Source organism: Zalophus californianus, chromosome 8, assembly GCF_009762305.2.
Source record: "Zalophus californianus isolate mZalCal1 chromosome 8, mZalCal1.pri.v2, whole genome shotgun sequence".
NCBI classification, from domain to species: domain Eukaryota; kingdom Metazoa; phylum Chordata; class Mammalia; order Carnivora; family Otariidae; genus Zalophus; species Zalophus californianus.
In genome coordinates, this window is record NC_045602.1 from 35,617,068 (window position 1) to 35,638,325 (window position 21,258).

Below are 21,258 nucleotides of genomic sequence, written 5' to 3' on the forward strand. Positions count from 1 at the left end.
TTCGTTTGGACATAAGTTCTCCATGCTAAGACCCACGAGCTATCTCTTGTAGGATGCGGTGAACTGGCTCGGCTATGCCTATTTGTATATCCGAATGCTCCGATCGCCAACCCTCTATGGCATCTCTCACGATGACCTCAAGGGGGATCCCCTGCTGGACCAGCGCCGACTGGATCTGGTTCATACTGCTGCCTTGATGCTGGATAAGAACAATCTGGTCAAGTATGACAAGAAGACAGGCAATTTCCAGGTGAGTGGGCTGAGGGATTGAGGCAAAGGTCTCAGTAAAAGTGGTAGCCCCAGGAGATAATTTTTCAAAATGCGTTCTTGATTTGGGTACTGCCCGTCTAATTGCCCTTTGCTTGGAACAGTAGAAAAACAGGTGCAATTGGACCACTGCTTTTGAATCTGGAAACTTTTCAAATGGCTTACCAGAGCCTGCCGGTACCTCTTTTCTGTCACTTTTGTCGAGGTGGCTAATTCAGCTGTCTTTTCTGTGTGGGTATCAGCTCACCATTGGCCAGGGTACTGCGCTCTCTTTCCTCATGTGCGTGGGCCAGGTGCTTGCGTTGCTGTGAGTTCGTCCAGTGGGCACCCGTTGTCCACAGTGAGAGTTTGGCCACTTGTTCTTTTTTTTTTTTTAAGATTTTATTTATTTATTTGAGAGAGAGAGAATGAGAGATAGAGAGCACGAGAGGGAAGAGAGTCAGAGGGAGAAGCAGACTCCCCGCTGAGCAGGGAGCCCGATGTGGGACTTGATCCCAGGACTCCAGGATCATGACCTGAGCCGAAGGCAGTCGCTTAACCAACTGAGCCACCCAGGCGCCCGAGGCCACTTGTTCTTAATCACCGTTGGATTGAGTGTTTCTTCTCTGTAGGTGACCGAGTTGGGCCGCATAGCCAGCCACTACTACATCACCAATGATACAGTACAGACCTACAACCAGCTGCTGAAGCCCACCCTGAGTGAGATTGAACTTTTCAGAGTCTTCTCCTTGTCCTCAGAGTTCAAGAACATCACTGTGAGGGAGGTGAGTCCCCATAGCATGTTGGGACAAGGGCTTGGTATTCCCTGCCGAGTTGCTGGATGGGTTCTCTCCTTGGTCCCCTGGCTTTTCCATGACATTTTCCCTTCTGGTGGCAGGAGGAGAAGCTGGAGCTGCAGAAGCTGCTAGAGCGGGTGCCCATCCCCGTGAAGGAGAGCATTGAGGAGCCCAGCGCGAAGGTGAGCACGCCCCCTGCTGGGGAGAAGGGGCGGTGGTTTTGTAATCTCCTAATTCGAGTTTGTGTTTGGTGACCTGCTCGGTTCTCCCAGTTTTTGCATCTTTCTCGTGTGTTCTTTTTATGTGGAGTAGTGATTATTTAATGCCTCTAAAGCAAGATCTTAGCTGGTATGGACTCCAGAATAGAAGTGTGATTCGCTTTCTTGGACTGGACTATTCAGTGATTGGCCACCTTCTGACCATCCTTGCTTTTTTCCAGATCAATGTGCTGCTCCAAGCCTTCATCTCGCAGCTGAAGTTGGAGGGCTTTGCGCTGATGGCGGACATGGTGTACGTCACTCAGGTGAGAGCTGAGTGATGCTGCCCGAAGAGACATTAACAGCTCATAGCCCTGTGCTGGTGTGTGTCTTGGAGAAAGGAGGCCTGACCCTAGTGAGGGGGAAAGAAGGCCAAGTTTTGCCCTAGTAGGCTCGTTGGTTGATGTGTGTCTGGTATAGCCACTCTGTTTCACTGACCTCGAGCATATGGAGAGGTAGGGCCGTGAGAGAGAGTGCTGGGGAGAGCCACGGACATGGTGTCTGCTTCCCTATGGAGAATGACTTCCCACTGTGGCTGCTGGGCTCAGATGTAAATCCAGAAATGGCAAAAGGCTCTTCGCTCTGCTTTGTTTTTACCTCTAAGGGCAAGTCACTAGCATCTTTACTCTTGCTAGACCCCTAAGTGCTAAGTGAGCCAAAGCTTTAAAATCATGCAGTGAGTATTAGGTTAAGATGTACAGTGAGCTCGAGCTGCACTTTTCTAACTATTTTGTGTTCAGCAAGCATCTACTATATAAAAGGGGAACAGTAATTACAGAGGGACTTTGTTTCTGAGCGGTGTGCCTAATTGCATCAGGCCTTCAGGTAATGAAGCCTTGTGTTGGGTGGCTTCATTAGGTCTGCGGATAGTGGGGACTTAACAGAGCGAATGCTTTCTCTTTCCCTAGTCGGCTGGCCGGTTGATGCGTGCCATCTTTGAAATTGTCTTGAACCGAGGTTGGGCGCAGCTTACAGACAAGACACTGAACCTCTGCAAGATGATTGACAAGCGCATGTAAGGGCCTGGGGCGCTGGAAGCTGGTCACCATGAGTTAAAGTCCCCAGGCTGAGGGCACCCTGGGGAAGCCTTGGGGTGCTCTTATCTCCAGCCCACTCATGAAATGGGACTTGCACTTTGGGTGGAGCCCCGGGGGTAGGGGGAAGGGGTGGGGAGTGATGGCTTTCAAGTGTCGTCGCTGGTGCAGTTTTGGATGCTTTCCATTAACGACTGTTTTGTGTGGTCACGGCTAACCTTTTGGAAGCCGCGGCGAGGGCAGTTTGTGACGCAAGGCACTGACAGTGATGTGTTTGTTCTGGCTAGGTGGCAGTCCATGTGTCCTCTGCGCCAGTTCCGGAAGCTCCCCGAGGAAGTAGTGAAGAAGATTGAGAAGAAGAACTTCCCCTTTGAGCGCCTGTATGACCTGAATCATAATGAGATAGGTATGTGGGAAACTCTCCTCTTTGTCCTGATTGCTCAGACATCTTTCTAAGCAGTTCCGAGGCCCGGTGCCCTCTTGGCCTGTGTCCGCTTCTCAGAGCCCACCGAAGTAACGAGGCCAGCTCTTGGTCTCGGGCCTTTGAAACCTCTGGGCTGCACTGTGCGTGAGGGGAGGAGTCTGCGCACTCGAGTGGAATGTGCCCCTCGCCCTCAGGGCCCGGTTTGCAGCCGTGCTTGGCAGGCTGGGCTGCAACCCAAGTACTCTCCTGTCCTCCTAGGGGAGCTTATCCGCATGCCGAAGATGGGGAAGACCATCCACAAGTACGTCCACCTCTTCCCCAAGTTGGAGTTGTCGGTGCACCTCCAGCCTATCACGCGCTCCACCCTGAAAGTGGAGCTGACCATCACGCCGGACTTCCAGTGGGATGAAAAGGTGAGGCCTTGCTCGGTGGAGGGCTTGCTTGCAGAGCGCTCCCTCCTGAGGAGAGCTGGATCGGAGCTGTGAGTCCACGCTGGCTCACGTTCTTTCACTTGTGCTTGTGTTGACAGGTTCACGGGTCATCAGAGGCATTCTGGATTCTGGTGGAGGATGTGGACAGTGAGGTGATACTCCACCATGAGTATTTTCTCCTCAAGGCCAAGTATGCCCAGGACGAGCACCTCATTACGTTCTTCGTGCCTGTCTTCGAACCACTGCCCCCTCAGTACTTCATCCGAGTGGTATCTGATCGCTGGCTCTGTGAGTGTGTTTCTATAGGCTTCCAGACGGGCAGGTCTCCCGGGGAATCATAAGAGTGTCTTGCCCTTTGTACTGGACTGGACTTTGGGGTCAAAGTGATACTATCTTCTGTTGCCTTGGGGTTTCCAGTGTGCATGGAGGGGCTCTGAGGGGCCATCAGGTAAAGGGAGGACTGCTCATGACCCCTCCCGTTTCTGTTCTGGCAGCTTGTGAGACCCAGCTGCCTGTCTCCTTCCGGCACCTGATCCTACCAGAGAAGTACCCACCTCCAACTGAGCTTCTGGACCTGCAGCCCTTGCCCGTGTCTGCCCTGAGAAACAGTGCTTTTGAGAGCCTTTACCAGGATAAGTTTCCTTTCTTCAACCCCATCCAGACCCAAGGTAGGCGTTTCCATCCCTAGGCAGTCATTTCCTTTGGGTGCCTTTTAAGGTCCCCTAGAGACAGATGTTTTCTGTGGCAAGAAGGACAGTAGGGTGCTCAGGGAGATGGAGCTCAGCAGAGCCGACTGTGGGAGCACCCCAGGACTTCTTCCCTTCTCAGGCCTTGGTTACTGTTCGATTTCCTTTGCTTTTCTTTTTCTAAAAGATTTTATTTATTTGACAGAGAAAGAAAGCATAAGCAGGGGAAGCAGCAGGCAGAGGGAGAGGGAGAAGCAGGCTCCCCACTGAACAGAGAGCCCGATGCGGGGCTTGAGCCCAGGACCCTGGGATCATGACCTGAGCTGAAGGCAGCCTCTTAACCGACTGAGCCACCCAGGCGCCCCTCCTTTGCTTTTCTGCACATGTCACTGGGGGGAGGGTCAGTAGAACAAGATCTTACCATGGTACATTGTTGTTTCTCAGGCTCAGGAGGCTGGATCCATGCCCCTGTTGCTCAAGTATTGAGCCAGCGTGTGCGGCATTGACGGAAGCTTTCTTCCTCTCATTGTTTTCAGTAACAGCCATGTTTACAGAGCGTGCCTGTTTTCTAAGTACCTTTGGCCGAGTACATCTGGGTGTTTCCTTTTTTGTGCCTCCCACCAACCCTGTGAGGGATTTACTGTTCATGGTACTACTATTAGTGTCCTGTTTTACAGATGAGGAAACTCGGCAGGGAGAGGCACCTCAGCTGAACCAGCTAATAAACAGAACTTGGACTTTAACCGGTCTTAATGTCAGGACTGAGGCTTTACGTTTTTTCTTTATTAGACCATTTCCAGGGACCAGAGGAGAGTGTGGGAGGGGCAGAGAAAGGTAGCCAGTTCCTTTTTGTTCTGCGTCCCGGTCCCTGAGAGGACCTGCAGAGAAGCACAGGATACTTGGCCTCCTTCCCTCTGCCATCCTGCAAATCTCTGTGCTACCTGAACTCTTGGTCCGGGCTCTTCCCCTGTTGCCTGTGTGTGAGAGGGAGAAAATGGGAGGAGAGGTGTAGTAGGCTGACTGCAGGTAGACCTTCGTGGTTGGCACTTGACAGCTGACTGGCTGAGTTTCTCCTGGTGGCCTCTGTTCTGAGAAGTGGTCTGAGTCTCTTCTCTCCTCGATGTCCCCCACCGCTGCTCTGCCGGCTTCCAGTGTTCAACACCGTCTACAACAGTGACGACAATGTGTTTGTGGGGGCCCCGACGGGCAGTGGGAAGACCATCTGTGCGGAGTTTGCCATCCTGCGGATGCTGCTGCAGAACTCAGAGGGGCGCTGTGTCTACATCACCCCCATGGAGGCTCTGGCGGAGCAGGTACGTGCTATGGTGTTATGTCATGTGTGAACTTGGCCAGAAGCTCTTTTCCTCTGAGCCCAGATTAGAATTCTCTAGGACCTTGAAATTTGCAGGGTCAGTGGCGGCAAGACTCAGTTTTCTTTAGTTGATGTCCTCAGTTTGTGTACTGAAGGAAGACACTACCATCCCTTAAAGGTTAATATGGGATTGTAAAGTAGTTGGAGATGTGCAGATCAACAAATCTCTCTGTCTTCTCAGGCTTGTCTCGTTAAAAGTGAAACGAGCCTGGCCTGATGTTTTTCTGCCCTTCCTGCATGCCAGGTGTACATGGACTGGTATGAGAAGTTCCAGGACAGGCTCAACAAGAAGGTGGTGCTCCTGACGGGGGAGACTAGCACAGACCTGAAACTTCTAGGCAAGGGCAATATCATCATCAGCACCCCTGAGAAGTGGGACATCCTTTCTCGGCGGTGGAAGCAGCGCAAGAATGTCCAGAACATCAACCTCTTCGTGGTGGATGAAGTTCACCTTATTGGGGGCGAGAATGGGGTATGGCTTGACTTTGAAGCACAGGAGAGGGGCTGTGGTTGGCTGAGTGGCCTTGGCATTGGGACTTAGTTTGGATCTGAGGCCAGAGACAAGGTGCTGCTTCTTCCAAGAGGGTTCTGCTTGTCACTTTATTCCAAAGGGACACTGTGAGACTGTTTTGGTAGTACTCTTGGTAAAGAGCGTTGCTTAGTGGAGATTGGCTGCCATGGAGGAGGCGGAACCAAAGATAGGAGAGCTCCTAATTAGAAGGAAGAGTTAGGTGGTCATTTCGAGGCGGTTGGGCCAGACGGAAAGGCTAACTCAGGGTGCAGGCTGGGAATGGGGTGCCTGGGCCTGGAGTGACATCCCCCCCACAATGTTCCAGCCTGTCTTAGAAGTGATCTGCTCCCGGATGCGCTACATCTCCTCCCAGATTGAGCGACCCATTCGCATTGTGGCACTTAGCTCCTCGCTCTCAAACGCTAAGGACGTGGCCCACTGGCTGGGGTGCAGTGCGACCTCTACTTTCAACTTCCACCCAAACGTGCGCCCCGTGCCCTTGGAGCTGCACATCCAGGTAGGGCCCGCTCTCCCCGCTCCTATGTGGCCTCGTGTCGGAGGACCAGCTCTCACTTCTGTCTCTTTGTTTCCTTCGGTCTCCAGGGCTTCAACATCAGCCACACACAAACCCGCCTGCTCTCCATGGCCAAGCCCGTGTACCACGCTATCACCAAACACTCTCCCAAGAAGCCGGTCATTGTTTTTGTTCCGTCCCGAAAGCAGACCCGCCTCACTGCCATCGACATTCTCACCACATGTGCGGCGGACATCCAGCGGCAGAGGTGGAGCCGGGTGGGGATGGGGTGGGAGGGGGGGAGTTGGGTCACTAAGGTGGGCTCACCATGAAGGGCATTCTGTTTATGAGGGTGGGGGTTAGCCCCATCGGGCTAGGGGCCGGCTGGCGGCACGGTTGGAAGGGCCTTGCCAGGGCTTGGAAGTGCTCTGAGCTGAATCCGTGTCCTTGCTGCCTAGGTTCTTGCACTGCACCGAGAAGGATCTGATCCCGTACTTGGAGAAGCTAAGTGACAGCACGCTCAAGGAAACACTGTTAAATGGGGTAGGCTACCTGCACGAGGGCCTCAGTCCCATGGAGCGACGCCTGGTGGAACAGCTCTTCAGCTCAGGTGAAAAGTCTTGTGGCCCAGAGGGAAGTTCTGTCTAAGAGTATCATAGGCGATGGGTACACAGCTTTAGGATGTGGGTGATGCTTCCTTCCAGCACTCTAATCGTCTTCAGAATACTTTCCTGATTATGTTTTCTCTTACCTTATTTAATCCTCTCAATAACCTTGTGATGTGAGTAGAATATCACATCTACTTGCTAGATGAGAAGACAGGCAGGCACGTAATGTATTACTTAAGAACCTGGTTTTCTAGACCAGGACCTTTGACCAGTAGACCTGGTTTTCCATCGATACCACACTCACCAAGGTTGTTAGACTTAGAGGTGTAGTAAATGCTAGAACTGAGTCTCATCTGGGTGGCCTGTGTGCTGCCGTCCCTTGTTGACCTGTGGCAGTGCACGGACACTGTTCGGTGGAGCTGCTTCTGCCACAGTCAGTTACTGGCGCTCTTTGATGCTCGAATCTATCCCTCACGGCTCAGTTTTGCTGCCGTGTACTGAGCCAGCCCAAGACTGAGGTGGCGTTAGCTCTTTCCGATCAGCAAGGCCAGTCTGTCAGGCAGACAGCTAAGCCTAGCTTTCCCTGGGCTTGGGATTCTGTTCCAGGATTACCCCACTTCCTATAGCATAGTGTCCTGAGCAGGGCATCAGCAGCATGGAGCCACCTCTTATGGTATCGTGTTAGTCCTTAGTCATTATGAGGGCTCTTTCCCAGCAGGCTTTGCTGTGAGTTCTGAAATGTAGCACGAGATAAGCCCCTCCTGCCCTCCTCCTGCACAGGAGACAAATCCTCCCAGGGAGCCCTGCACTCAGTCGTCTTCTCCTCTCTGCCGCTCAGGGGCCATCCAGGTGGTGGTAGCTTCTCGGAGTCTCTGCTGGGGCATGAATGTGGCTGCTCACCTGGTGATCATCATGGACACCCAGTACTACAATGGCAAGATTCATGCGTGAGTCTCACTGTGCTCTGCGTTAATGGGAACCTTCCTCCTAAAATGAATGTAACATCTGCAGATCCAGAAATGAAGGAAACGTGTTAAGGGAGATGAACAGCCAGCTGAGATTCCCCCATAGCCAGGTGTCTGAGAGTTTTTAGTCTTAGGACCTACACTCACTTTTGCTTCTGTGATTAGTCTGTCATATTTCAGCAAGTTGGAGAACCAGGAAAAGGTTTGGTTTTCTCAGAAAAAGCCTGACTGATTTCTTTTTTTTTTTAAGAATTTATTTATCTTTTTGAGAGAGAGAGCATGAGCAGGGGGAGCTGCAGGCAGAGGGAGAAGTAGGATCCCTGCGGAGCAGGGAGCCCGATGCGGGGCTCGATCCCGGGACCCTGGGATCATGACCCGAGCCGAAGGCAGACGCTTAACGACTGAGCCACCCAGGCGCCCCTTGAATGATTTAATTCTTACTAATATTTTTTTCTCAAAATGTAGATTTTTTTTTTCTCCCTGAAATGAGTGTTACTTATGGCCTATCTTTAATGTCTGAAATTCCTTTTAGGTTTAGATTTAAGTCAGGTGACTTGCTAACTCATGAAATACGCAGTTGTTTGGGAAGCTTGACTTACATATTTGATCCTTTATTAGGGAGTTACTCGCTTTTGGCATTCGCTGGGTTTGTAGCTTTGGTTCAGGGACCCTGAGCAGCAAAGTCCCAACTCTTACACTTGAAAACTACAGTGATCTAGAGATAAACAAGTGACATTAGTACCTGAGCACAAGTAGTCCTAACCACAGGGGTTAGCTGTAATTTGCCACTGTCTCCCATGTTCGCATTTTATTCTTAGACATCGAGGGAGTCCGCGCCTCCTGACTGTGGTCTCTGTATCGATGCACCTTTGTCACCTTTCCTCTCTTCTGTCCCCAGGTATGTGGATTACCCCATCTACGATGTGCTTCAGATGGTGGGGCATGCCAACCGCCCTTTGCAGGATGATGAGGGCCGCTGTGTTATCATGTGCCAGGGCTCCAAAAAGGTCAGTCCTGGCCTCGGGCACCCTCTTGAGATCCTGGGCCTCGGAGTAGAGTCTTTAATAGTTGTCTTTCCTTGTTTACATTCTTTTTATCAATTTCTGTTTATTTTCCACATTGCTTTTGTAATAAGCCTCACATGGAATTTTGTAGCCCTCTGTTTTTGCTGCTACTGTTGACTCCATGTGTTGAGGTCCTTACCTTCTGGCTGGTTCTTCAGGTACTGTTAGGCCTGCGTGACCTTCTATATCCCTGTTCCCATTGTAAGAATAACCAGGGATGCCGATGGGAACAGGCATACACACCCAACATTCCACTTACACAGACACCCAGCATTCCAGGTGCAGACCCAGTTCACCTTGTCGGTACAGTGATTTCTTCCACTGTTTTATTAGCTGTGTCTTTTGCGCAAGGGCCATTCCCTGTTGACTTGCCCTTGGCCCTCCTTTGTGACCATGTTGTCATTGATTCTTTGTTACTATCTCTCCTTTTCCAATCCGTAGGATTTCTTCAAAAAGTTCTTATATGAGCCATTGCCAGTAGAGTCCCATCTGGACCACTGTATGCACGACCACTTCAATGCTGAGATTGTCACCAAGACCATAGAGAACAAGCAGGACGCTGTGGACTACCTGACCTGGACCTTTCTGTACCGCCGCATGACCCAGAACCCCAATTACTACAATCTACAGGGTCAGTGGACTCGGGTGCACAGTGTCCTTTTGTGGTTCTCCTAGCCCTTGCCGGCCATCTCCTAGTGACTCCTTGCTTCTCTCACCTTCGCAGGCATCTCCCATCGTCACCTGTCTGACCACTTGTCTGAGCTCGTGGAGCAGACCCTGAGTGACTTGGAGCAGTCCAAGTGCATTAGCATTGAGGACGAGATGGATGTGGCACCCCTGAACCTGGGCATGATCGCTGCTTACTATTACATCAACTACACCACCATTGGTGAGGGGCCGGCAGGGAATGCTGTCTAGGGAGCCCAAGCTAAAGAAGTCTCTTGCAGGGGCCTGAAGCCCACTGGGATGAGCGAGCCCAGGCCTTCCAGTGCCCTGTGTGTGGGTCAGAGGGATGGATCGTAGGGTAGTGCAGGGGTAGGGTAGCCTAGGCAGTTAACTCTCCTCCCTCCTTCTTTTCTGACTCCTCCCCTTCCTCCTCCTCTTTGGCTGTCAGAGCTCTTCAGCATGTCCCTGAATGCCAAGACCAAGGTGCGAGGGCTTATTGAGATCATCTCCAATGCGGCGGAGTATGAGAACATTCCCATCCGGCACCATGAAGATAACCTCCTGCGGCAGGTGAGGACATCTTGGGCTCAGGACAACCTCTTTGGAGTTGAAAGTTGGCCTGTGTGCCCAGAGCACATAGTGTCCTTGTCACCACAGGAAGACCCCAGCACATCACCCACACATCTCTGTTTTGAAGGGTTGTGAACGTGGGGCAGGTGGTCCTTTGGGCCCCAGAGCTGTTTTCGGGCAGGGCCACATGTTCGTCACCAGCTGTTTTTCTTTCCCCTCCAGTTGGCTCAGAAGGTCCCCCACAAGCTGAATAACCCGAAGTTCAATGACCCGCACGTCAAGACCAACCTGCTTCTGCAGGCTCACCTGTCCCGCATGCAGCTGAGCGCTGAGCTGCAGTCGGATACGGAGGAAATCCTCAGCAAGGTAGGTGTGGGTGCCCGTATGGGGGTGGAGTGGAGGGGCCAGGGGTGGCCTATGAAGTAGCAGTTCCAAGCCTGCCTTCTCTTGCACTCCTACCCCTGTTCAGGCAATCCGGCTCATCCAGGCCTGTGTGGATGTCCTTTCCAGCAACGGGTGGCTTAGCCCTGCCCTGGCAGCGATGGAGCTGGCCCAGATGGTCACCCAAGCCATGTGGTCCAAGGACTCCTACCTGAAACAGTTGCCACACTTCACCTCAGAGCATATTAAACGGTGCACAGATAAGGTGAGCTGGGCCTGGACCTGGACGGTTGGGTGGCTGAGCCAAGTGTCCTGGGAGGTGGGGGCAGTTGAAGGGGCTGTTGGAGGTGAGTCACGGTAGGGGGTAGTTGGAGTTTCTCTGAGTGTCTCTGAGGGCGTTGCATACTGAGATACTAGAGAGCCTGATGGTTGCACAGTTGCAGGCTGTGTTCTTTCTGAAGCCATGTCTTTAGATGATCTGATAGCAGAGGAAGTAAAACTAGCAGCTGTTTGGAGCCAGGTTTCATTTGCTGTTAGTATGAGTTCTCCTTCCCTGACCTCCGAATTCCCCCTGCAGGGAGTGGAGAGCGTTTTTGACATCATGGAGATGGAAGATGAAGAACGAAATGCGCTGCTTCAGCTGTCTGACAGCCAGATTGCAGACGTGGCCCGCTTCTGCAACCGCTACCCGAACATCGAGCTTTCTTACGAGGTGGTGGATAAGGACGGCATCCGCAGGTGAGCCCGGGCCAGCCAGGTGCCCTGCCCCGGGGTCCCTGCTGGGCCCGGCATGACGGCGCACTCCGGCCCCCCTGCCACGGTGCTGACGCGCTGCCCTGCTCTTCTCCCCCACAGTGGCGGGCCGGTGGTGGTGCTGGTGCAGCTGGAGCGTGAGGAGGAAGTCACAGGCCCCGTGATCGCGCCTCTCTTTCCGCAGGTGGGTCCGGTAGCAGGACAGCAATAAAAACCAGATAGGAAGCTTCCTGAAATTTCCTCCTGAAAGACAGTCTGATATAACTAAGATTTTAAAACTGTCAAAGGTTATCTCAAATGAACTCCCATTTTTAAGTAGCAGTATGAGGTTTCTTCTGGAGGCCTCATCCGTTGGCTAGTGTTCAGAGTTCAAGGGTACATTGTCACTGGGGGAGGGAAATTTAGGGTAATGACAAGACACAAGGCCAAGAATTAATATTGGAGCCATGGGTGGTTTTGTTGTTGTTGTTTTTGCTTGAAAATTCCAGTGACTGGTCATTGTGACAATACAGTATTGTCAATCTCTAGGATTGTTAAGATGAATTTTCTTTAAATGGCTCCAGGTTAGTTGGGCTTTTCTAGTTGGTATTTCTCTTCCTTTCTCACTGCCATTTAACTCTTTGTCCGGTTACTTGGTTCTTTACCACCAGAAAGAAAATCTGATCCCTTATGTTAGAGAATAATTGAAGACTGAAAGCAGAAACCAGATGCACTGTAATGTTTCATTTTACAAACTAGTGGTTTAACAGGCTCTGGGGAAAGAGTGCTTTAAACTGGAATACTTGGACTTTCTGACAGGGGTGGTCTGCTTTGGATCCTGTCCACTGGCAGGCTCATGTCCAGGTCAGCATGTGTTGCTTATCTGGCATGGGTGCTTTTTATTTAAAAGGGTTTCTGAGGAACTCAGCTGCCAGGCCCCAAAGACTAGATCTCTAATAGTGGAATCTTGGCTTCATGGGCATGCACTGAATGTCAGGAGAAGGTATTTTGGAATAAATAAGGAAATGAGTCAGAACCAACAATGAGTTCATTACTTAAAAACGTTCATTTGAGATACCTTTTGATAGTTTCAAAATCTTAGTTATACCAAATTGTCTTTTAGGAGGAAGTTGTATTTTATTTTATTTCTTTTTTTTTTTTAAGATTTTATGTATTTATTTGACAGAGAGACACAGTGAGAGAGGGAACACAAGCAGGGGGAGTGGGAGAGGGAGAAGCAGGCTTCCCACGGAGCAAGGAGCCCGATGCGGGGCTTGATCCCAGGACCCTGGGATCATGACCTGAGCCTAAGGCAGACGCTTAATGACTAAGCCACCTGGGCACCCCTTTATTTTGTTTTCTAAAAGATGTATTTTTTAAAAAGATTTTATTTATTTTGAGAGAGCGTGAACATGAGCGATGGGGAAGCGCAAAGGGAGAGGGAGAAGCAAACTCCCCGCTGAGCAGGGTGTCCAGTGCGGGACTTGATCCCAGGACCCCAGGATCATGACCCGAGCTGAAGGCAGACACTTAACCGACTCAGCCACCCAGGTGCCCTTATTTATGTATTTTAGAGAGAACACGTATGCTGGCAGGGGAGGGGCAGAGGGAGAGAGAATCTCAGGTAGACTCCCTGCTGAGTGAGGAGCCCAACGGACATGAGTCTCGATCCCAGGACCCTGAGATCATGACCTGAGCTGCAATTAAGAGTTGGCCACTTAACTGAGCAGCCCAGGCACCTCCAGGAGGAAATTTTAGAAAGCTTTCTCTCTGGTTTTTGTTTCCTACTTTTATAACCATTCTCACGGTCTCATGGCCATCACTTTCTACATGCTGAAATTCTTGGCTTTTGGTCACTGCAGAAACGTGAAGAGGGCTGGTGGGTGGTGATCGGCGATGCCAAGTCCAATAGCCTCATCTCCATCAAGAGGCTGACCCTGCAGCAGAAGGCCAAGGTGAGTGAACACTGGCCCCAGGACTTGTTCTGAGATGGGGTCAGGGTGAGAATTCTTCCTCTTATGTCCATGCTCACCCTGACTTCTGCCTGCTTTCTCTAGGTGAAGCTTGACTTTGTGGCCCCAGCCACTGGTGCCCACAATTACACCCTGTATTTCATGAGTGATGCTTACATGGGATGTGACCAGGAATACAAATTCAGTGTGGACGTGAAGGAAGCAGAGACAGACAGTGACTCAGACTGAGTCCAGAGGCACTTACTCTTACAAACAGGAGAGAAGAATTGCACCTGAATCAGGAACATGTACAGTTACATGGGGACCAGGTCTGTTGGTGTGAGATCTGGCCAGTCAGTGCAGGTGCTGTCCTAGCCCCCTTCTACTACTAGGCCCTCTTACTGCCTTGCTGTCTAGACTTTGGATCCAGTGTCTGCAGGTGTCCTGTAAGCTGTCAAGCATAAACTATGTACAGCATTTTTAGGCATGTTCTGTGTAGTTCCTTTTGTCAAACAGTCTCATAAAATAACTTGGAAAAACCATTTGTCTTTGTAGTGTTTCCAAATTAGTTTCTTTTCTCTAACTAAGGCCCTTGGCCAAAAACATTTGGTTTTTTAGCCACTAAACTTGCTTATAATGAATACTTACGATGCATACTTCTAGAGAACAAGGCTGCTCTTTAGTTGGGCTGTCTCCTGCAGCCTTTCCAGTCAGTGTAGAGGAGGGAACAAGGTTAGATAGCTGTCAGATAGGAGCGCCTGGGTGGCTCAGTTGTTAAGCGTCTGCCTTCGGCTCAGGTCATGATCCCGGGTCCTGGGATCGAGCCCCACATCGGGCTCCCTGCTTGGCGGGGAGCCTGCTTCTCCCTCTCCCACTCCCCCTTGCTTGTGTTCCCTTTCTCGGGGTGTCTCTGTCAAATAAATAAATAAAATCTTTAAAAAACAAAAAAAGATAGCTGTCAGATTTATGCCCTTGTCTCCACCTCTCTTGTTACCCAGATATCAGCACTGTTAAACTAACACTGAGCTCGAGTCTCTCAGGATCTGCAGGGTTCCCTCCCATAAGGAGGCAGTACCGGAAAGGGGATTAAAATGCATGAGCTGGGTGTGGCCCAGTCTTGGTAAACCAGTTCTTTGCTCAGTGGCAGCAGTATCGTAGCCCGTGAGGTTTATCCAAGGAGCGATTATTGCTGATTGAAAACTCTTCCCAGTTCTGTGATCTAGATTTACAAAATTTCCTCTTCAAATTCTTGCCTTCTGTTATGTAGGAATAAATGTGCATAAAATTGGGAGATGATTTTCAAGCATTTCTCTAGGTCAGCAGTTTTCAAGTAATGGGATCTTAGGACCCCTTTTACACGACAAAAAATTAAGAACCCCAAAGATATTTTATCATCTTGGTTATATCTATTGATGTTTACTATCCTAAGGAGTAAAAGCAATGCATTTAAAAATTTTTTTAAAAGATTTTATTTAGGGACGCCTGGGTGGCTCAGTCGGTTAAGCGTCTACCTTCGGCTCAGGTCATGATCCTAGGGTCCTGGGATCGAGTCCCGCGTCGGGCTCCCTGCTCGGCGGGGAGCCTGCTTTTTCCTCTGCCTCTCTCTCTGTCTCTCATGAATAAATAAATAAAGTCTTTAAAAATAAATAAATAAATAATAAAAGATTTTATTTAGTTGAGAGAGCACAAGCAGGGGGAGCAGAAGAGGGAGAAGCAGGCTTCCCCACGGGCAGGGAGCCCAACTCGGGGCTTGATCCCAGGACCCTGGGACCATGACCTGAGCCAAAGGCAGATGCCCAACCGAGCTACCCAGGTGCCCCCAGAAAAGGGTTTTTAAAGCCTTTTCGGGTGATTAGCTATTTGATATTACACTGAGACTCCACAAGTGATAGTTTTTTTAAAGGCAATGCGGAATCTGAAACCCCATCAAATAAGCTTCAGTTAAAACTGCTGGTCTGGTGCCTGGGTGGTGCAGTCACTTAGGCATCTGACTTGGTTTCAGCTCAGGTCATGATCAGGGTCATGAGATAGAGCTCCACATTGGGCTCTGCTTGAGATTCTCTCCCTCTGTCCCTTCCGCTCATGCTCTCTAAAATCTTAAAAAACCCACTGGTCTTACACTTTTTACAACTTTATTTGAAAAAGAGAGCACAAGCAGGGGGAGTGGCAGGCAGAGGGAGAAGCAGGCTCACGGCTGAACAGGGAGCCCGATGTGGGGCTCGATCCCAGAACCCTGGGATCATGACCCGAGCAGAAGGCAGATGTTTAACCTACTGAGTCACCCAGGTACCCTCCCCCCCCCTTTAAAGATTTTTATTTGGTCTTACCCTTTTAATAAATTTCTTAACCGTGAATGAAAGATTTTATATCATGCATCAGTCATTTGGAAAATGTTGGTTCACTGATTTAGGCCTGTCTTCCAAATCTGTTGATACCACCAATCTCATCAGAAAAGTCTAAGCAAAGGGAAGATGTCAAGCTCATGGTGGCAATAAAAGTTTTCGAAAATTCTAATTTTTGCTTGAGAGCTTTATTTTTTCATTGGCAACACTACGAGTTTCCCTTGAAGTGAAAGACTCACTCCGTCCATCTCCCAGAAAACGTCTGCCAGATAAGCTGAGTCTAAGTAACGTAATTTGCTAGTGTTTTCAAGACGGGGCCACGACAGTTCAACTTGCATGACGGCTTCTCATCCAGTCTTGGTTGTGCGGGGGGCGGAAGGGCTTTCTCCTGCTTCCCACTGTCTGCATGTTAGCTCTTCTCAGAGGTCAGGATTTAACAGCTTGTAATTGGTTCTATCCAGGACATTTCTAAGCGAGGTGAGAGCAAGGCAGTGGAGACTGACCAGTAGTATGGGGTACCACTGCTTTGACTCCTGCCACAGCTGACCACGCAGGTCCCCTCAGAGGCCCTTGGGACCACACTCTGAGAGCCACTGCGCTAGGCACCGCCTCAGCTGTCTTTTCAAAATCTAAGGTGGTGATTTGTGTGGTATAAAAAATCAGGTGAAGGCTGTAGCTTTGGGGATGGTCCTCAAGTCAAAACCCATTTGGAAGTGACTTCCAGAAGACAATTTGAATGAGATCAAAGTGATAGCTTAAGGAGTGATTCTCTACCTTTTTTCATTATCATGCCCCTAGTGAGCCTTATTAGATGTCTTTTTGCTATCTGCCCATACTATGAAAATTTAATACTGGCGGTTCATTAGAGAGCCACAAATTATGGTCTCAAGATTTTTTTGCCCCCTACCCAAGAACTGATTTTCAGCCCCACTGAGAATGTATGGCCTATAGCCAGTAATAACTCCCTCTTAGGCTTCACACCCTTCCCCATTTATTTTTCAGCATTTCCAGTTGCCACCACAGCATGATGGCACAGAAGATACACAAGTTTCTAAGTTTCACAGTGTTTCACTGTGCAGAAGCATGTCTTACTTTAAGCCAGTCTACATTAAAAAATTTCCTTCAATACTGACTGAATGTCTTAAATGTAAGAATTTACCCAGAGATCAGGAAGGCAGGACCTACTTCTGAAAAGGACTCACCATGGAATTCTTTTAAGTTGTGAATGTCCTTATGAAATAGGACTTGGGACTCAGATGACCTATTTCTAGAAAGCTTCCTATTTCTGAAAAGCCTAAGATGTACCCCTTCTACACAGAGATATGGTGACTATAAATACTATATTCACCCCTCAAAATTGAACACTGTGCTCGCAAGCAAGCAAAATCTGTGGCATAACCACAACGCACTGATGTTCTGTAGCTCTTTACCAAGGGCCCCATGTCAGAGGAGGGGAAGAGTGAGTGGTTCTGTGGCTCTGCACTTCTACCCAAGTCTGAATGGAAGAGAGCCAAGTTAGACAAAGGTCAAGGATGCTCCTTCCAGGTTCCCTTGGGGCTGGGAAAGTCTTAGGACGTTTTCTGGGAAACCATGATTCTGTCCAAAGTCAAGGTGGCTCAGATGCCTTCTGGTCGCTGATACTTCCAGAAGGCCACCTCCCCGTCATCACTGCAGGAGGCCAGAAGCCCCTGCTCCTTAGGGTTCCAGGCCACACAGTTGACATCCTGGGAATGGGCCTGAGGCAAGTGGGCTGTCAGAGAGAAGGTGGGCTGCTGTGGATCTGAGCTGGGATCCTCCTCAAACACACGGATGGCATCATCCCCACAAGCTGTAGCCAGGGCCCCTGTCAGCTGACACCTGGGAGGAACATGTGCATCAGTGAGTATGCAGGCGGCTCCTCCCTCCCCAACCTGGCAAATTAGGCAAAAGAGATCAGTTCTACAGTCCTTGGGCAGCTCTTCCCAAACTGCAGGCCTCAGCTCAAAGTCTATCATTGACAAGCTTCCCTAACACACAGCCACAAACATCACCCCCTAATTCTTCAAGGGCTGCCATCTAGGTTAGGTTTCCCCAGGCAACCCAAAAACCTCCAAGATTCTGAACTGCACTTTTCTCACTTAGCATAAGCAGCTTCCCTTATTGCAAGTCATTCTCAACTATTTCTTTAAACAGTAATAGGCCGCTGAATTTTACCATACTTCCCCTAAGGCCACTTTTGTCATTCCCAAACGTTTGCTAATATAAGTAAAGCTTAGATGCACATCAACTATTTTCGTTGTTTAGGATTATTTCCTACGGACAGGTTCCTAGGACTGCCCTCTGATCACTCTCCTATATGAATGGTATGGCTTTTCCAGACTCCATAAGGGTAGAGTCAATATTACCAAACCATAAAAACTGCACCCATGAATCCAATTTCAATATTTCTGGATGTATGAGGCTGTGTGACCCCCCCCCTCCCTCCCCAACACAAGGCTGGTGCTGCCCTCACAGCCTGTGATCTTAAAGTAGGTACAGGCCTGGGTCTGTAAGTCTGTTTCCTGCTCCTGTGAACCTCAGGCCAGCTGGCCCTAGGCCAGCACGGTAGACAGTCTGCCTGATCGGAAGAAATGAGGGTGGCTTCCTCTCTATGTCCATGTACTCCCAAAGGTGGTAGAGAGAATCACGGGGTTTTGTCTTCTCTAAAATCTCTCCAAATGGGTGGGTGTGGGGATGGAGGTCTTACCAAGCAACGTCGTAAATGGTCCTGGAGTGGAAGCCTGACAAAGTGCAGATACATTTCCAGCTGGGGTCAGAGCCGCTGCATGCCACCCCTGCACAACAGACTTCTCTTGAGCCTCAGACATGTCTGTGTCCTGGGCACCTCAGGGGAGGAGCTCCTCAACTGCCCTCCCTCACCCCCACCTTCAATCATGAGGCCTCATTTTGTTCCTCTGTCCCCATCCATAGTGATCTGCCTTACATACTGTGGCTACACAGGGATTTTTACAACAGAATTGAGAAGGAAAGGTCCTGTTCTTTAAAAACTTTTTGCTGCAGACTATGTCTGACTAGTCAGCTTGCCTTTTAAGGCCACCAACCAACCCAACCAGCCACCCGACCCACCTTATTACTCCCCAAATCCTTTACATCCTATGCGCCATCTAAAGGAATCATGGTTCCTGGCATAAATCTAGGCTTTTGCACCTTCAGTGCCTTTGCTCATGCTGTTCTCTTTTCACCCAGAAGTCTCTTCTGTTAAATTCTTCTTGTGTTAAAACCCTATACACACTTTCAAGTTCGGATGAAATGGCTCTTCTTCCACACAGCCTTCCCTGATTCTCCAGCACTCGCTGGGGAGCCCTCTCATGGCACATCTCCCTTTCTACTCCAATCTGCTGTGATTCATCTATGTGTCTTAGACCCTTAGTAGACTGCAAACCTCATGAGAGGAGTCTCCTTTAGCTGATTGGCCCCTCACCTTGCTCGTTGTCCGGTGGATACTGTCGCCAGATACGCACGGTTCGGTCATCACTGCAAGATGCCAAGCGCTGGCCACTGGGGTCAAAGGCTAAGCTCCACACAGTGGATTCATGGCCTTCGAGGGTGGCACAGCACACCCAGTCATCCTCCTCCTCCCGGTAGAGCTTCACTGTGTCATCATAGCTTGCAGAGGCTAACAGCTGGGGGGGAGGGGGGCGAAACACAGCCCTTGTCTGTGTGGCTCAGGATGTGCCAATAGTTCCAATACCTCTCCCAGCTAGGACAGTCCCAGCGATCTGTCTCTATAAAGGGATTAATAATGTCTTTTGGTGGGCGCCTGGGTGGCTCAGTTGGTTAAGCGACTGCCTTCGGCTCAGGTCATGATCCTGGAGTCCCAGGATCGAGTCCCGCATCAGGCTCCCTGCTCAGCAGGGGGTCTGCTTCTCCCTCTGACCCTCCCCCGTCTCATGCTCTATCTCATTCTCTCTCAAATAAATAAAATCTTAAAAAAAAAAATAATGTCTTTTGGTCACAGATAGAGATCCCCATAAAAGTCAGGCTGAGGCTGAAGAGCAGAGGAAGACTGGGTACAACCCTCCACACCAAAATTCCTTCCCACCAAGAAATTTCACCTCACTCTTACCTCCTGGCTTGGGTGCCAAACCACATGCTTGACATCCTGTGTATGAGAGTTGAGGACACTGACACATTCATACTCATCTTCTTCATCAACTGTGGGAAGGAAAAAGAAAGGAGCCCACGAGCTATGTCAGGGACACAGAGGGGGATGTCTGTTCTCCGGCTCCCCACTGCATCTGGAAGGATCCAGACTCACCTTCCCAGACCCACACACTCTTATCTCGGCTGCAGGTGGCAAGGAGGTTGCCAGAAGGGGCCCAGGCCACTGACTTGACCTCATTTTCATGGCCCTCCAGAGTAGTTACACACTGTGAAAAGGGAAGAGGAACAAGAATTAAGCAACTAAGATCCCTGGTGTTCTTTTCATAGGTACAGCTGACCTAGCCCAGGTTGGCTCAAGTTCTTGAACCAGCCCTGGGGAGCAAAAAGGCAACAATCCTGCTCCCATCCAGCCTGGTTACCTCAAAGTCATCCTGGTTCTTTTTCCAAATGCAAGTGGTAGCATCGAAACTGGCAGAGGCCAGGTAATTGCCACAGGGAGACCAGGCCACCTTCCGCACAGTGCGCTGGTGGCCTTCAGAAAGGACAGATTTGCAGATCCAGCTGTCACCTAAAAGCAAAGGACAGACCAAGCTCTGGAGCTGGGTGCACAAGGTGCAGAAGCACTATCAATGCCGTTGGATAATGGGGATTAGTACCGGAGCCAAGCTGGAGCCAAGCTGGGCTTAATCGGTGTATTTATCAACATGCTTTCGGAAAGCTCTACTTCCTCTAAAGACATCCTTCTAAAACAAATCTGAGGAGTCACCTTCCTGATTTAAAACTGTCAATGGCTCCCAAATGCCCTCAGGATAAAATTTAAACTTCACATTGGGTCGCAAATTACTCTGCAGGCTACATTCCTACCACCCTTCTCTCCTTTTCCGGTCTCCTCCAGCCTATTGACGTTTTTGCTTCCAATACTTGCCGAATCCTTCGCCCAAAAAGTCGTTCCCAGAGTGGATAACGTCTAACTTGAAGGTGGCTTCTCCCTCCTTCCCCCTGGCCTGTAACCTCATTCCCGGGCGGCTTGCCCCAAAGGCTGCGCACTCCCTTGAGCCCGGCACCCACGCTACGCGCACGCTGAACCCTTGGCAGCAGGGGTCGTGCAGCGCGGCTGGGCCTGACCTTCCGTGCCCCAGATGCGGACTCTACGGTCACCACCGCACGACGCCAGCAGGGTTCCCGCGGGGTTCCAGGCCAAGAACCAGCAACGGGAGTCAGGGTGTGCCGGGACGCGACCCAGCAGCACCAGCGAGTCCTTCATGGCGGCCCAGAGCAGGGTGTGGAGGAGGTGGACAGAGGCGGCAGCGCCGACCGCGAGTCCACTGTGCAAACCCCGACGAAGCCCACTCTGGCCTCCGAAGGCCGTCGGATCCCGCCGCTTCCGCCCGAGGGCCCGGGTCGCCCTGGGAACTGAAGTGCCCGCGGCTGAGGCCGTGCTGCCCTCTGGGAGTTGTAGTCAGTTTACCCTCTCTGGCAGCAAGCACTGTGGGGCGGCCTCGGACTACCAGTCCCGTGAGGCCCTGCGCAGGGAGCCGGCGGCGCGCCCAGGCTGTGACGCGC

The 21,258-nt window shown here is 50.5% G+C and overlaps 2 protein-coding genes and 1 non-coding gene across 3 annotated transcripts in view; 2 read left to right on the top strand and 1 right to left on the bottom strand.

Annotated features, from left to right (window-relative positions):
• Positions 1 to 14,756, top strand: part of SNRNP200 (small nuclear ribonucleoprotein U5 subunit 200) — a 31,721-nt gene extending 16,965 nt beyond the window's left edge. The window contains exons 21-45 of the mRNA XM_027621082.1: positions 53 to 250; positions 879 to 1,031; positions 1,145 to 1,225; positions 1,483 to 1,566; positions 2,209 to 2,315; positions 2,622 to 2,740; positions 3,017 to 3,171; positions 3,288 to 3,477; positions 3,684 to 3,857; positions 5,028 to 5,188; positions 5,492 to 5,719; positions 6,084 to 6,275; positions 6,362 to 6,540; positions 6,731 to 6,882; positions 7,719 to 7,827; positions 8,744 to 8,852; positions 9,351 to 9,540; positions 9,634 to 9,798; positions 10,024 to 10,145; positions 10,368 to 10,511; positions 10,615 to 10,791; positions 11,104 to 11,264; positions 11,382 to 11,463; positions 13,121 to 13,213; positions 13,316 to 14,756. Coding sequence (XP_027476883.1) covers positions 53 to 250; positions 879 to 1,031; positions 1,145 to 1,225; positions 1,483 to 1,566; positions 2,209 to 2,315; positions 2,622 to 2,740; positions 3,017 to 3,171; positions 3,288 to 3,477; positions 3,684 to 3,857; positions 5,028 to 5,188; positions 5,492 to 5,719; positions 6,084 to 6,275; positions 6,362 to 6,540; positions 6,731 to 6,882; positions 7,719 to 7,827; positions 8,744 to 8,852; positions 9,351 to 9,540; positions 9,634 to 9,798; positions 10,024 to 10,145; positions 10,368 to 10,511; positions 10,615 to 10,791; positions 11,104 to 11,264; positions 11,382 to 11,463; positions 13,121 to 13,213; positions 13,316 to 13,459 — 3,669 coding nt within the window. The 3' untranslated portion in view covers positions 13,460 to 14,756. The remainder of the gene's footprint in view (positions 1 to 52; positions 251 to 878; positions 1,032 to 1,144; positions 1,226 to 1,482; positions 1,567 to 2,208; positions 2,316 to 2,621; positions 2,741 to 3,016; positions 3,172 to 3,287; positions 3,478 to 3,683; positions 3,858 to 5,027; positions 5,189 to 5,491; positions 5,720 to 6,083; positions 6,276 to 6,361; positions 6,541 to 6,730; positions 6,883 to 7,718; positions 7,828 to 8,743; positions 8,853 to 9,350; positions 9,541 to 9,633; positions 9,799 to 10,023; positions 10,146 to 10,367; positions 10,512 to 10,614; positions 10,792 to 11,103; positions 11,265 to 11,381; positions 11,464 to 13,120; positions 13,214 to 13,315) is intronic.
• On the top strand, positions 14,340 to 14,477 carry LOC113938872. The gene has a single exon (XR_003525049.1). It is a non-coding gene; the product is annotated as a U4 spliceosomal RNA (small nuclear RNA).
• Positions 14,757 to 14,920: 164 nt separating the features above from the next.
• CIAO1 (cytosolic iron-sulfur assembly component 1) lies at positions 14,921 to 21,100 on the bottom strand. The gene is made up of 7 exons (XM_027621083.2): positions 20,821 to 21,100; positions 20,115 to 20,263; positions 19,850 to 19,961; positions 19,658 to 19,746; positions 19,013 to 19,214; positions 18,278 to 18,365; positions 14,921 to 17,409 (listed from the first exon to the last, which is right to left on the bottom strand). The coding sequence occupies exons 1-7, from the start codon at positions 20,957 to 20,959 to the stop codon at positions 17,169 to 17,171; spliced, it is 1,020 nt and encodes a 339-aa protein (XP_027476884.1). The 5' UTR covers positions 20,960 to 21,100; the 3' UTR covers positions 14,921 to 17,168.
• Positions 21,101 to 21,258: the final 158 nt, after the last annotated feature.